At 40.9% G+C, this 15,319-nt stretch overlaps 1 protein-coding gene across 8 annotated transcripts in view; it reads right to left on the bottom strand.

Moving 5' to 3' along the window:
• Positions 1 to 7,513: 7,513 nt before the first annotated feature.
• TLR3 (toll like receptor 3) overlaps positions 7,514 to 15,319 on the bottom strand; it is a 243,377-nt gene continuing 235,571 nt past the window's right edge. For all 8 annotated transcript variants that reach the window (XM_085641971.1, XM_085641967.1, XM_085641969.1 and 5 more), the window contains one exon: positions 7,514 to 9,002. In XM_085641971.1, coding sequence (XP_085498097.1) covers positions 8,967 to 9,002 — 36 coding nt within the window. In that variant the 3' untranslated portion in view covers positions 7,514 to 8,966. The remainder of the gene's footprint in view (positions 9,003 to 15,319) is intronic.

Below are 15,319 nucleotides of genomic sequence, written 5' to 3'. Positions count from 1 at the left end.
GAACATCTCAATAACATGATGCACATGGAGTCACAGGAATGTAACCTCATCCATGAAATCTTTTGAGCAGGAAGTAATGAAACCTGGAAGCAAACGCCAATAACTACTATTAATTAGTCACCAAGTATATAAATGTGGGTTTCACTACAATGGGGATGTCTGTTAGCTTTGAATACTTCAGGTTTGAAATACATAAGAAAAAACTAAAATGTTTGATGCAGTCTACTAAAAGCAGTGGTCGAAGTGGGCGGGATCAGCAGGGCACAGTGTGCCCCTACTTTTTCAATAGAATAGAATCCGTTCCCCTACTTTTTTATTTAAAAAATGCGTCCCCGGATGGCAGAAATAGCCAAAGCCTATAGATAAGGATCGGCCCTTCAAGGACAGGAGGGGTGGGCAGAGAAGGAAAAGGACTCTGGCTCTTCCTTCTTGCCCAGAGAAGACAAGGACAGTGTCTACTTCTGCTCTGCCGCTGTCAGCTGCCCCAGTCTCTTTCTTCCTATTCCTCTTATTTCCTATTTCTGTCTTGCTCCTCCTCACTTGATGAATGAAAACCCTGACTTCAAGAAATGGCTCTTACCCTCTCTTTTTCTTCATTCGTTCCCCTGTGAAATGGATCTAAAAAAAAGAAACACTTTTGCTATAAATGTCATCTTTTTGTGACATTTTTCTATTCCAAAGTGCAGTCTCGGACAGAGAAAAAAAAAAGCTTAAAAATATGAAAAATAGCTCAATAAAGAAGGACAGAGTGGTTGCAAAGTGGCCAGAGAGGTTTTATTCACACCCAAACACAGCGTTCTTTACCGAGTTTGCCAGTGAAGTTCTTCTTTCATTTTCTTGTCTTTCTTTGAACACTTTTACCCAGGTGGGGAAGTGCACCATTCCTGTCAGTAAGGCAAAACTGGATTGATGCTGGAGTGGAAAACCTTTAATGTGATCCTTATCAGCTGTTTTCCTTGTTTCACTTTATAAAATATGTACCTCTGTGCTGTGTTCACGGAGGTGGTCTTTTTAAACCATACTGCTTATGTTTTGTAAAGACATAAGCAATGGACATTGAAACGGTCCCTTACGGGCTCCATAGTCCGGTCCTTAACTTTTCAGACAAAAACACTAATTGATTTCTGAATGATGAGTGTAAGTTAAGGAAACACTGTTGTTCCTGCTTACATTTCACATGCTTTACTTAGTCTTGAATTACTTATGAGTGTTTGCTTTTTCCAGGATGTTATTACTTTTTTTCAGGTAGCATATTACTCATGTCTAGGGCATGATTTGAACTGAGTCACATCCAGGTGTTTACAGCAGGGGACAATTGGGTTGTAGCTGATGGCAATGCAAGTTTCTCTCAGTGAGGCAGTATGGAGTTCAGTGGGAAAGAGAATGTGGTAATATGGCCAGAGCTGCCAAATTTGGAACTGGAGAACCAGGTTCAGCCTTCATGACCAGTCCACCTGACCACTCTCCTAAGGGACCATCTTCCCATGATAGACCATAGAAGGCCCAGCTAGACTATAGAAGCTCTGGAATCATAGCACCAGCAGGTGGACACTAGCAGTGACAAGTGTGGGTTAACCTTGAAGGCCTGTTCACCACAATCCTTGCTGAAGTTCACCTCCAGTCTTGCGGGCAGGCCTAAGAAGCATCACACCCTGGAGTGATAGTGACTTCATCACTGAGGTCACAGGACCCTTGAAGCCAGTCCGCCTAACCCATCAGTACCCCCATTGGCCTTGTTTCAGCAGTAGTAGTGCAACTCACCACAGATCAGCAATGCGGGATTTGCATGCACACCAAACTAAGCTGGCAAGCTTTACAGTATCTCTGTTTCATGCATAAGCAGTTTTAATATCTGCTGTCTGCCACTGAAATTATGCAGTAACAGAGGACAAAATTATATCGCAGTGTTGACTAAATTAGGCAGCAAAAAAAAAAAATCGCAGCGTAATGCTGTACATTTTTCTGATTTTGACATGTATACACACACTAATAGTCTCTGCAAAGATTTTGCCTCAGTATCAGTATAACATACACATGAAGCAGTGAGAAAGGTGAACAGTCAACCTTTGCAAAGGGCCCTCCACTTCACAGCAACACAAATCTTATTTTTTAGTTACTTTTGATCCAGTTGAGCTACAATTTTTTTGTTAAAATTGTCTGATTATGCAGCATATTTATGTGACAAATATGGCAGGGCCATAATTATGTGGAAAACCTTCGCAAACCAGGATATTTTGACATTCATGTTTGAACTGCGCTTGTGGAAAAAGGGAGAAGTGCTGATGATAGAAACTGCATGGCTCAAAGACAAATGGTTTGTGATTCCACTTTTTGTAAGCGTACTTGGGACCTTCTGTGATTGGAAACATATCCCATTTTGTGAATGTATTTTAATGTCAGTAACTCATATTAAACCTTAAATAAACATGAGTATTCATTGGTTAAATTAAATAACGTAATAGGCTGTAACTTCTCAGTGAATTGTCAAACAAATACTAAAAATTGTAATGTGTTGTTCTTTTTGGCCACACCTCTGGCTTTGCCCACTGACCCAATCCTCTGTGGCCCCCCTTTGATTCTCCGCCCACAGTTTCCCTACTTTGATTTCCCCACTTCGACCACTGACTAAAAAACATTAGCCACTACATACTAAGAACTCAATGCATCACTAGCATATAAGACACTACATAAAATCAGTGATTGTATTACTAAGCATTTGCCATATTAGAACAAGCACCAGCAAAGCCAACAGGTCTCGCCTCTAAAAGGCATAAGCTGACCTTTTAGCTTTGCCAATGCTTGTTGCTGATGCAAAGCAGCAGTGGCAAAAATGAAAAGAATGCTGGCTGCCACTTGCATTGACAAAAAGCAAACAACCAAAACAAGCCCCCCAAAACCCTGTTTATAAGTCACGATGCCTGTTCCCCATTACATCATCACACAGCAGACATTTTAGCTTTTGGCCCTGTTTGATGATCTAAGCACATGCATATTTCACCATGCATCAGGCGTTTTAATTTTTAAATTTTCCGTCCCAAGACTGCAGATGCAAAAAGGGCACACAAGCACATTTAGAGGAAGAAAAGGCCCAGGAGCACACTGTAGCTTCTGGGCCCTCCAAAAAACGTAAAAAATTTAAAAATAGTGAAAAAAAAAAGTGGGACATGGTGGGGTAGGCAAGTTGACGAGTGTATATGAGCAGGGAGGGGGATGGAGGAACCTGGGGTGTGTGAAAAAAATACAGTGAGAGGGATTGAGTTGAGTGACAAAAGCATTAGATGGGTAGGAGAGCAACACATGGAGCACGGCAGCAGTTGTGAAGCAGAAAGCAGCAAACATGATGTAGGCGGTATGGGGAGACAGAAAAAAAATAAAAATACATGTGTACCCCCAAGGAGTGATGAAAGCTAAAAACAAGCTAAGTCAATTGATCTGTCCTTAAGATGCTGGATCAATGGTTACTCTTTTTTCTCCTTTTTAATACCATGCATATGCCACACAAGGAAAAAGTAAACAGACTGCCACATAAATGTGGCCACCATATGCATATGATTACATTAAAATAAAAACATTCGCTGATGTGGCTGTTTTAATAATGGTGTTTATAAAAGCCCATCCCTTTCAGTTGTAAAGTGCATTTGAACATTACTTTTTATGAAGATGAAAATAAAATATCATCAGTCAAATAAGCACTCAAATTGCAGCCACCTCAATGTAAAAATGTCACATAGAGACTTTATAACAGCACTTTTAATAAGAAGAATGGAAAGAAAATCACCATAAAACTGGGTACAAGAAGTGCTAGGAAAATATATAATAATTAAATTTAAAAAGCACACTTTGAAAAAGCTTTGTGACTTTAAAGAAAGGAACTGTATTTAAATGGATGTTGTTAGACCTGTCAACCTTTTCGTGGTTTTCCCCGTTACTTTTTGCTTTCAACCTTCCTGTTTGCTGACTTCGTTTTTGCAGGCATTATGATTCTACATACTTTACCAGTGGTAACAATTGTTAAGGTGCTTGTGCTCTCTCCTTAAAATATGGTAGACTATGCTTATACCCAATTGGCATAGTTAATTTAATTGTAACTCCCTAGTAAAGTGGCACTACCTGTGCCCAGAACCCAAGCCGGCTTTAACACTGGTGGCGCCCTGTGCGACAATGTTCGTTGGCGCCCCTCCAATAACCACCTCTGCCACAGATTCCCTCACCACCACCCTTTACCAGTGCCCCTCAAGTCTCCAGAACCACTGTCTCTCGAATTAATTTAGTTTTATAGCACCACCACTCATACCAGTTTAAGGTGTCAGAGCACTTTACATCACACACATATTGCACAGAGAGAATTACATGTGTGTAAATCAGTGTATAGGAAATGTTACATCAGACAGGACTACTAGGTGTAGTGTAGGAGTAACAGGTCATCGATACTGGTAGGAAATATAGTTGGAAAAGCACAAATTCAGAATTTAAAATGTAACACCATTGTTAGAGGTTCTCTTTAATAGAAGAACAGAAAATATAGGAAAGATTAGGATAATGAAAGACTGGGGAAAACATATAGCTCTAGCATATACCTTGCAGTTTACACCCAGCTCTTTGATGAAAATTAATAGTTCAATGTTTTATATTAGGATTTTGACTTACAAATGACAAGTAACAAAATGAGCTCTCTTACAGAAGCAGTAACCCACTGACCAATTTACATTACATGCCATTTGTTATATGGATGGTAAACATTCTTTGCAGCAGGCACATTAACCCTCTGAGTTACCTTTGGATGAGTCAAAACTTCCACTAGACAAACCTCCATCACTTTCCCGGAAGACGATTAATCACCGGAGTTATCTAGACATTTTAACTGATGCCTGAAAATTGCTGGAGGCCAGGAACGACCAGGAACGGGGCAGCAGTTGCTTTTTAAATGAAAATATACTTGTACAAATGACGCCCCTACCCCAAGTCAGCACCCGGTGTGGTGGCACCGATCGCACCGCCCTAGAGCTGGCCCTGCCAGAACCTGTAAATTAAATGATTCTAGTGGGCCACAGCACTGATTGTACCATCCATCTTAAATCCGTTTTTCCCTACCGCAAGGCCTACCTCTCTCATAGGATAACATTGGAGTTACTTTATTACATTTAATAATCTGTAACTTCCACACATTTAATAATCCGTAACTTCCATAACTTATTCATGTTTGGTGTCTTTGGAATTGAAATTAAAACTCCTACCTTAGGGTGAAGTCGGATTTTGTATTACAATTTTGATAATGGCACTTTTTAAAAGTTGCTATTCTCCTGCCTTGACATTTAGTGTCTCTCGGTTACATGACTGGGTGAAGCTGACAGTTGGGCTTTGTGTATTCCCCCAAGACGTCAACACACAATAGAGAGATAGGTGTACCAGGGTGGGAGCTCGGCCAAGTCCTACTTACACTCAAATAAGCGGTGTCCTGCCTCTACACAAAGGACTGCATACAACCTGTAGCTAGTCTGAAGCCAGGGTACAGAAGGCAGGACATCTGTGTACTTCAAAAGCAAGCATCTAGAAGCTTCTAACACTTCAAATACAGAACTGGGTATAAATATTGGACCTCAGACACCAACTCTTCAGTACACTTCTGGACCTGTGGATACTCTGCCAGAAAGAAGGACTGCTGTGCAGCTGAAAGGACTGCCACTCTGCTGACGTCTTGCCTGGGTGAGAAGGACAGGACCTACATCTGCTCAAGCCAGGACTCCAAAGTGACCCCCAGTGATCCCAGAACCCCCAAAGAGACAATCCTTTTGGTTGTAAAGTGTATTTTAACATTACTTTTTATGAAGGTGATAAGAAGAAATCATCAGTCAAATAAGCACTCAAATTGCAGCCACCTAAATGTAACAATGTCACATAAACACTATATAACAGTAATTTTAATAGGACAGGAAAGAAGTCAGCATCTAACTGGGTAACAGAAGTGAAGGAAAATATATAAACATAAAATGTTACATGCGAACCCTTTGCATTGTGGGAGCCTTCTGTTCCTGACTTGAGACTCGGGGACAGAAGACTCCTACCACCTTGACCCAGCACTCGGACTCTGCTATCTGTAAGTCTACACTGCCAAGTGGTGCCATCCCAAGTCCTGGACCCTTGGAAGTGGGGCTAAGGTGCTCTGCTAGCCACTGAGGATCCAGAAGAATACCCGCATCTCCTCTGCTGTGCTGCACAACCCCGAGCAGAACCAATGCATCACCTTCGCTGCATGGATCTTCTTCATCGCAAAGACCAGAATAGCACCACAGCTCGCCACCTCATCGGAACCGCCATGGCGCAATGCATCCTTGGTACAAGCCCTCAAATCTCTCGACGACAACGCTTGTCACAGCCTTGCAGCTCCTCGGAACCGACGCATCGCCCCAGCTGCACAAGCGCATCTTCGACGTCAGAGTTCGCATCGGAGGCCCTTGTTGACAGGATCCTCGATGGTGATGATGCAGACCCTCACACCACAGACCTCGCGGCAACTTGGACCCGACGCATTGCTTCGGCTGCACAACACATCTTTGATGGGGACCCGTGCAACACTCCGCAAACCAGAAATTAAGGTACTTTGTTCAGCAAGCCTAACTGGGTCCCTGTAGGCGGCCTGCGCTCCATTATGGTCAGCCTGAACATGTGACTTTGTGCCAGTCTGGCATGACCATATATACACAGTTGGCGCTTTTTTCTCTAAAATCTTACAAACTGCATATCTTTGGTTCTACTACTTGGATTTTTATTGTTTTGGTGTTCGTTTCTTCATTTTTTTAAACTCCATTTTTCTAACCTGGTGTTTTTTGTGTGGTGTTCATCACTTCATTACTGTTTGAAGTATTCCACATTGTCTCTGAATTAAGCCTGACTGCTTGGTGCTAAGCTACCAGATGTTTGAGCACAGGTTAATTTAGGGTTGGCTTGTGCTTCACCCTGACAAGAATTGTGATTGCTGCTTGACATGGGCTCATACCCCAGTCAAGCAACAACCCAATTTCTTACAGAGGTGAACCATTTGCACAAGCTTTGTGAAGGCATTCAAAGTGAAGAGAGACAATAATGTAAAGTGGGCTGACCCATTGCCCCATGATGTATGCTGCAGTGGGTGGAAGCAACATGTGAATGAGTATCAACAGACCAATGGATGGAGCCTACCAAATGGATAGAGCCTACTGACCAAAAGCCCCTCTTTGTACATATATTATGTATGCACTGTTTAAAAAAGAAGAATCTAGTGAGATGGCTAAAGATAACACGAAAGGTGAAAAGTAGTTGCCTGAATGGAAACAGGAGAAAGATACAGTGCAAATCATTCAAAAGGATGGCAAAGGAGCTATGCAGCAGGGAAGGATAAACATAAGACAAAAAGCCATTAATTAAGAAGCACGCAAATGAGACTGAAAAGGAAGCCAACAATTCATAAGCAACTGGCTCACCCAAAGCCCATCGTAAGTTGTGGTATTGTAAACAACAGGTCATAAACACGCAAGACTAAAAAAGAGACCATCTTTTATTAAAGGTTGACCGTGGTAAACATCTGAAATAATGCCTTTATCTGAAAAAACATTTGCATTCTGTACATTTCAAATAGCTTTAAAGCCACTAGCATTCTCGTTTTACTCACTGTATTCTACATAGAGGAGAAAAAGATGTTGTCCAGTGGCCAAATCACAGACCTTAAAATCTAAAGACCTTTGAATTTGGCCCAAAATATTTTGTTATTCTGGGCTAATTGTTTAATCTCCCAAAGTCCCAAATTTGAAATAGGGTTTGTGAAACGTAAAAAAAAGTGTATTGCGCATTATTTACATCCAAACATCTTTACAATATTGAATCATATCCTAACCACACAATGATGCACAGCACTGCACTGGTCCACAACTGGGTTTTTGTTGTGTAATTGTGTTTCCATACAGCGAATATGTACATTTAATTCTGTGATGTACGTGCAAAGCATTAAACCACAACGCTTTAATAACGTGTGCAAGTAGCTCGAGAAAAACAAATGGAAAATAAGATCTGGAAAAATTAGTACTAGCAAATCTTGTGATTTGGAATCATCTGAGGCAGTCATTCAGGCCTTACAAACATGATCAGTGTTAGAGTTATGCATAAATTATATTTCACATGAAAAAAATCCACACAACCGTAGCACTGCTGACTTCTTTCTTGCCTGGAGTATTAACGCGATCGCCTTACAGAATAAATGTGGGAACGGATGATGATTGTTTTCTTGCATAAATGCATAGGCAAATCTGCTACTCCGCTGAATTGTATTAACCCCTTCAATGCGTATGACGGAGCGGTTCCGTCATGCGTGTCGGTCGCGCTGTGCGCATGACGGAAACGCTCCGTCATGGCCCGCCCGTGCACGGAACCTTCAGCACAGCGTGGTAATCCGCGCCGCGCTGAAGGGGTTAAACAAAGACTTCTACAATATCAGTAAAACATTTCCTACTCAGGCAAAATATACTTCACACCACTTTAATGCGCAGTAATAATTTTGAGATGTGTTCTTTACTGTTAAGTGTATTATTCATACGTAGAAAAAGCATTAAATTACTAAACAGAAGGTGGAAGACAAGAATAGCTACAAATAGACAAATTTATCAATTTATGGCATAATGTGCATAATAGATGCATAAATGACCCCCAGGGTAGGTCTTCTTTCTAGACATGTTTCAAATGTTAACCATCACAGAGATTGACAAAGCTACAGGTGGAATACTGTATACAAGTCATTTTGCAATATTCAACTTGCTGCGCTACTGGAGCCGAGCGCTACTTTTAACTTCTGATAAAATGCATTCACCCGTTCTTTCTGAACAGGCCAATCCAAAATGCAGTTGGATTTAAACATCCCTCGTCTCAAGCGTAATGTCTGATGCAACTTGTAATCAGGGATGTCGTCAAGAAAGATGAGTATGATGGAATCCCGACTTTGTTCAATAGCTTGGTATAAAGCATGATGCACCTTGAACCTTCATCAAAAAACAAAATTAACAATTAGCATTCAAAATCAGAAATTGTTCATAAGGCTTAAAACTATTAGATACGAGTCTAGATCTCAAGTACAATTCATAGAGAGAATGGTGCCTTTCTAGCACAAATGCCGTACATAAAGTCACTATGCACGGGTTAGGGGAGTGTGGTGGAGCACTGCAGTAGGTAGTAACAGATAGATTGTCAGTGTGCTTGCACTGCATGGTGGTACAATGTATTTGATATTTATTTGATATTTGTGGGGTATTTATAGAGCGCAGCGTTCGCTCCGAAGGGAGCATCTTGGCGCTAAAGATCTTATAAGAACCAGTCCAGGAGGATTAGATAGCTGCTTTGGAATAATTGTCCGGGAGAGTGAAAATCCAGGTTTTAAGATGTTTTCTAAAAGCAGGCATGGGAGTAATACCAAGCAAGCAACACAATTAGTTTTAGACCATGAATAAGAGGTCACAAGGGTATCCCTGTTTGGGTCAAAGTTATTCTTGGTGTACCTGCATGTTGAAGGAGTAGACTTGTGATGTTCTTTTTGAAGAAAGAGGCAGAAAATTCAGAGGTCATAGTGTGTCATGCTTGGAGTGTAAGCTGGGTGTATATACTCAGAATCTGGTAGTGGAGCAGGGAAAATTGAATGTGGAATTTGGGAGAGGGATTTGGATCTGATGGCTCAATTGGAGTTTATCAAGAGAATACTTCAGCAAGGTAAAGGTAATGTTGTTGAAAAATACCGAAGCATAAGTGATGGGCAGAGAGACAAGCTACCTGTTGTTAGTAAACGGAGATTACCTTGGTGACTGGTAGGGTCAAAACGGAAAAGGTAGCCTAGTTTTTGGCAGGGGTTGAAATGAACAAAGGGGGAGATTAAGAATTATGTTTTAGCAGTGGGGCAACTTTGTGAGGGCCAGAGCATTTGATGTGGATTGTAGCCCGCTTTACAGAAAAAGTGGGGTGGACAGATTTGGTATCATATATCTGTAAATTGGCAGACACATTTTAAATTCACTTGTGTCTTAGGTACCCTTAGTTTCTTTACATTTTTGTCCATAGAACTAAATAGTTTTTTGTGAAATGCAGAGAGATTTTGATTGGGTTTTTTATTTTGGAAAGAGGTGATTAAAGGTACTAAGGGTAGTTAATACCCAACTCAATTTTAAGTGTATCTGCTAATTTACAATATAATTCAACAGTGCACCTGCAGAAGAAACAGAAAAAGCAGCTTAGTACTAAATACACTTTACTGAAATCTGCCGGGATAAAAGACAAAGAGGCAAAGGCAAGCAACAAGCTGCTTATATTTGTCATATTCTGTAATGGACTGAAGCGGAAGTAAGGAATAGTGAAATGAACAACCTCATGTTACTGTGAAAATGTTCTGTCAAACATGAGAGGTCAGCATCATGAGAGAAGTTGAGATCTCAAGAGACAGCCCTGGGAGCTGTAGACCAGGAGAGAATTTAGTATCTTTGAGTTTGAAGGAGGCAGTGTGTGGCCATTCTTGTAGACACTCCAAATTCATTCCAACGTATGGCTTAGCGTCATAATTTTACAAAAATACAATTTTAGCAAAGTACACTTCTCATCATATGCTGCACATAAGAATTAAATGGCAGATATTGATGTAGAAAATGAAAGCATATGGAGTGCATTTATTTTAACTGATTCTAGTCAATATTGTAAATAGTCTGCCTACTGCTACACAAGGCAGCCAATGCCCGTAAAAGGATCAATATTCCAAGTAAACATTTTTTAAATTGGAAACTATTTCTGGTTTGCTATAAAAAAAATTATCCCCCCACAAAAAGAAAAATCCACCTTATTAGCTTTTGTTATTCTTTAATTAACAATTATTTTTAAAAGGCAGGAATATCTATGGACTCTCCTATTTATTACCTGTTTTAGTGTCACATTTCAAAAGAATCTTACATTTAGAAAAACATTAATTTAACCTTGTCACAATGAACATCTAGTAGTGAGCATGCATGCATATAAATTGTGTGTGAGCAAATCGCTGTATACCGTCTACCATGTTTGTTAGGCACTACAAAAAGTGGTATCTAGTTAAAATACTAAGGGCCAGATGTAGGTGGGTAAATACCGGTGGGTAACGCCGAAATTCGGTAAATTTCAGCGTTACCGACCGGTATTTAGCCATTCCTAATGTAGGTAAGGAATTGGTAAATAAGGAATCGGTAAATACCGATTCATCAATACCAATTCCTTATTGCTCTTGCATTTAAGGAATCGGTAATACCGATTCCTTAAATGCAATGTAGGAAGCACATTAAAGAGTGCTTTTGAGCCTTAAGAAATTGGTAATTACCACCAACTTCAAGTTGGTGTTAATTACCGATTTCCTTAAAAAAAACACTTATTTGCTTTTTTAAGAGTGCCATGTGGCACACATCCATGCCCATAGGGCATGTATGTGCGCCACATGTGCACACATGCACATTTCAGGGGTGCAACAGGGTATCCTTTGGACACCCTGGCACCCTTGAAATACCTCCCGGTATTACCGATTCGGTAATACCGAATCGGTAATACTGAATGTCTTCACATTCATTCCTATGGGCCTCCAAGGAATGAATGGGTAGGTATTCCTTATTACCGAATCTCAATTACCGATTCGGTAATGAGGAATATTAAGGATTTGGTATTTTTTACCGAATCGTTACCTACATAGGAAATACCGATTTCTTAAAATTCGGTATTTAGAAATCGGTATTTCACATTTACCTACATCTGGCCATAAGATTCCTACTTGTGTATTTAATTTAGTAAGCATTTGTATTCGGTAAAAGGTTAGAATACTTAACCGTGGTATCAAAACATAAGATATTATTAGGATTGCTATGATTGTCAGTGATAAGAGCCACTCGAAGGGTAGAAACAAATTGTTGGCAAACACATTCAAATGTTACAAAGGAGCCACATGAATCTGAAACAAAAGTTATCTTGCAGTCAACAAGCTCTGCAAAAAACCGAAATTAAGTGGTTTAGCAACTCAAATCTTTATTGAATCCGCTTTTAAGGCGATAAGCAGTTCGAGTTGGTTGACCACAGAACAATATGTTACAAATGTGCAATAAAATGGCGACACAGCGACAAATAAGAAGTACAAAACAGTTGCATGTTGTAAAGTTCAGGTAGGTGTTGCACAACCTCAACCTAAATGGGAGATAGATGAAAATATATACAGATACCTAAGACATCCTGTCTTCGGATAAACAGCATACTGTTTTAATCAACCAAAGTAGCAAAAGCAAAAACCGTCTTAATACATCCTACTTCCGAAGACACTGTTGCGGAATCAGAGCAGCTAATGGAATGATAATGATGTGAGGTTACGGCTTGACGTGGGGGGTGAGTGTAAATGGCTAATAGGGAAGTTTTCATCATGCTAGCTGTAAAGACCTTTTATAGAGCTAACACTGTTGATAATGTGGACTGTACCCAGATCTACCCTTCACGATCTACCTATAACATCTGCCAAACCCTGCAAAACATTTTGTCAAAATCTAAAGTAAAAAAATCAAACTCTGCAGCAAATTTTGAAAAAGCAGCTCAGGTATCACTCGTACTTAAAAAACCTAATGCTGATAGGGCTGACTTTAACAACTTCCGTCCTATCTCCAACATCCCCACCCTAGCTAAACTCCTAGAAAAATGTGTCCAATCCCAACTCTGTGTGCACATAGAGAATTACCAACTGCAAGATCAGCATCAATCTGGCTTTCGGAGGGGGCACAGAACTGAATCAGCTCCCATTCACGTCCTGGATGACATTTTAAAAATGCTCGACCAAAATGAATCCTGGCTCCTAATCCTCCTTGACCTTTCCTCCGCCTTCGACACGTTCAATCACGATAACCTCATATCCATTCTGAAGAACAGGATGGGCTTCTCTAGTCAGGTGTTACAATTGTTCTAGTCCTTCCTCCACCACAGATCACAAAGAGTCAAGGCGAACCACACTCTCTCCCAGCCCTCATCAGTACTCATGGGGGTCCCCAAGGGTCCACCCTATCTCCTATACTCTTCAACCTGTTCTTGGAACCTTTAGCTAATACACTAAATGCCACAAACATTCTCTTCCATATGTATGCAGATGATACGCAACTTTATTTGAAACTCTCCTCCCCGGATAACATCATCTCACTCAACACTATCCTAACGTCTACTCAGAACTGGTTAACTGAGAACCACCTCCTGCTCAACACCTCTAAAACAGAATTCCTTCTCATCTCTCCTCCGAACCACATCCTCAAGCTAGACCTTTGGTTGAATCACCTCACTGCCTTCAACTGCTCCCCCCTCATTATAGACTTAGCCAAATCTCTCGGAATCACCCTGGACAAACATCTGAACATGAAGAATCATATAGGCAACGTTTGTAAGGGAGCTAATCACTTGATAAGGACAATCAGAAATATCAAACCATCCCTTCCACCATAACCATCCCTTCCACAATCTGACTTCAAGCAGGTGGTCCAAGCGCCTGTGTTGCCAAGACTTGACTATGGCAGCGTTACGCTCTGTGGCCTCCCCAAATATACCTTGGCTCCACTAAGGGCATCTCTGAACGCTGCGGCTAGAATGATTACAGGTACCAAAAGAAAAGCGCACATATCCCCAGTCCTAAAATCCCTTAAATGGCTGCCTTACGAAGCTCGAATTCAGCTAAAGACGGCTTGTCTGGCACACAAAGCCTTCCATTTCAAATCCCCCACTTACCTAGCGCAAAAACTTGAACTATCCGGGGGTGGTAGACCCTCAAGAGGTGCAAACTCTTTCCTCTTGAAACCACACATCTATAGCAAAAAGAGAACCTGCCACCGAGCTTTTTCTGGCGCTGCCTGAAGATCTGGAACTCTCTCCCACCGGAAGTATGCAGAATCTCCTCCACGGCTGCTTTCAAACTGAAAGCCAAACGATTCCTAATGAACAAGTTCTTACCTTAAAATGGGTTATGATCATCCGCTGTAAGTCTCTGATCCTGCAACTGTTAGACCACCATTTGATGCTACTCTTCTTTACCTCATCGTTTGCCCCCTTCTTAGCCTGCTATGTAATAGCTGTTGTATTATTCACCTTTGACCCCTTTCCACTGTAATTATTCATGTTTCTTATTCTTTTTTGATGTTGATATTGCATTTATTACTTTCCTACCATCCTTTTGTTAAGCACTCTGATATCCTTTGGGATCTTGTTAGCGCTATATAAAACTTTTTAAATAAATAAATGAGTGGTAAAACAATGTACAGTAAAATTTCTCGATGCTATATTCAACAAATACTTTACACTGCATCCCATGTATATGTTTTGGGAACTCCTTTTGAAGTCTGCGCTAAAACCATTTTCTATTAAACAATTTTATTTTAGGAGGGTTCTTTAACTGTAAGGAACTGCACTTAGAAACCACCAGGCAGGCGGATTTAATCCAAAATAATGGTTTAATCTACGAAAACTGGTTTAATAAGTCATAACTTCATTTGTAAAAAGGTATACACCAGTCTTGATTTCAAACTATGCAGTGAAAAGGAGATGGGTGTCAACTTCACTAAAACAAATGCAGCTGTTTTCAGAAAGAAGGTTAAAAAAAAAAAGCAACCGGCATTTGGGGAGGAGGGGGTGGGGGGGGGGCGACACAAAAATCTTGAGAAGCATCGGGGCGCCTATCGTCTACATCTAAATGCATTAAAAACTGAAAGTGGCGTCCTTCATAGTTGCCTTTCATTTCCTTTCATGAAGGAGGTCATCCCCAACATTCACTCCGTAGCTAAAAGTGACAAAGGCAAAGCTGATCTCCACAATTACTTTTGGGACCGAATCTTTACCAGGCAGATTTGATTTGTTCCTCAACACATCACAAGGCAAAGTATACCGCATCCTATTCCATTTCCCTCATGGGTGTAGCAGGCTTAGATTGGATTGAACTTAGTATTGTTGGCTCAGTAAACAACCCAGGTCTATGGGGCAACCAAGGGAAGGTGTTAGTCTACCCTCCTTATTAATGTCCGGTCCCTGCACAAACATGCTCGCCACATCTTCGATCTTCTTAGTAGTGGGAGATTAGAGGGGCTTTTTAATGATGGAAACCTGGCTGAATGAGTCTTCCGCTCCGGACATTGCGCTTGCTGTCCCTAAGGGGTATTCTTTTGTCCATCGTGACAGATGCCATAAACGGGAAGAGGGGCAGCAATAGCTTTTAAATAGCCTTACAAGAGCAAAAGAGGAGAAAGGGCAGATCTTCTGCTCCATGATTATGTTTGCACTTGGTCAAGGAAGGCAAAGCTTG

The sequence above is a fragment of the Triturus cristatus genome, chromosome 2_2, assembly GCF_964204655.1.
Source record: "Triturus cristatus chromosome 2_2, aTriCri1.1, whole genome shotgun sequence".
Classification (NCBI taxonomy): Eukaryota; Metazoa; Chordata; class Amphibia; order Caudata; family Salamandridae; genus Triturus; species Triturus cristatus.
This window is presented reverse-complemented; position numbering and strand designations above follow the sequence as displayed.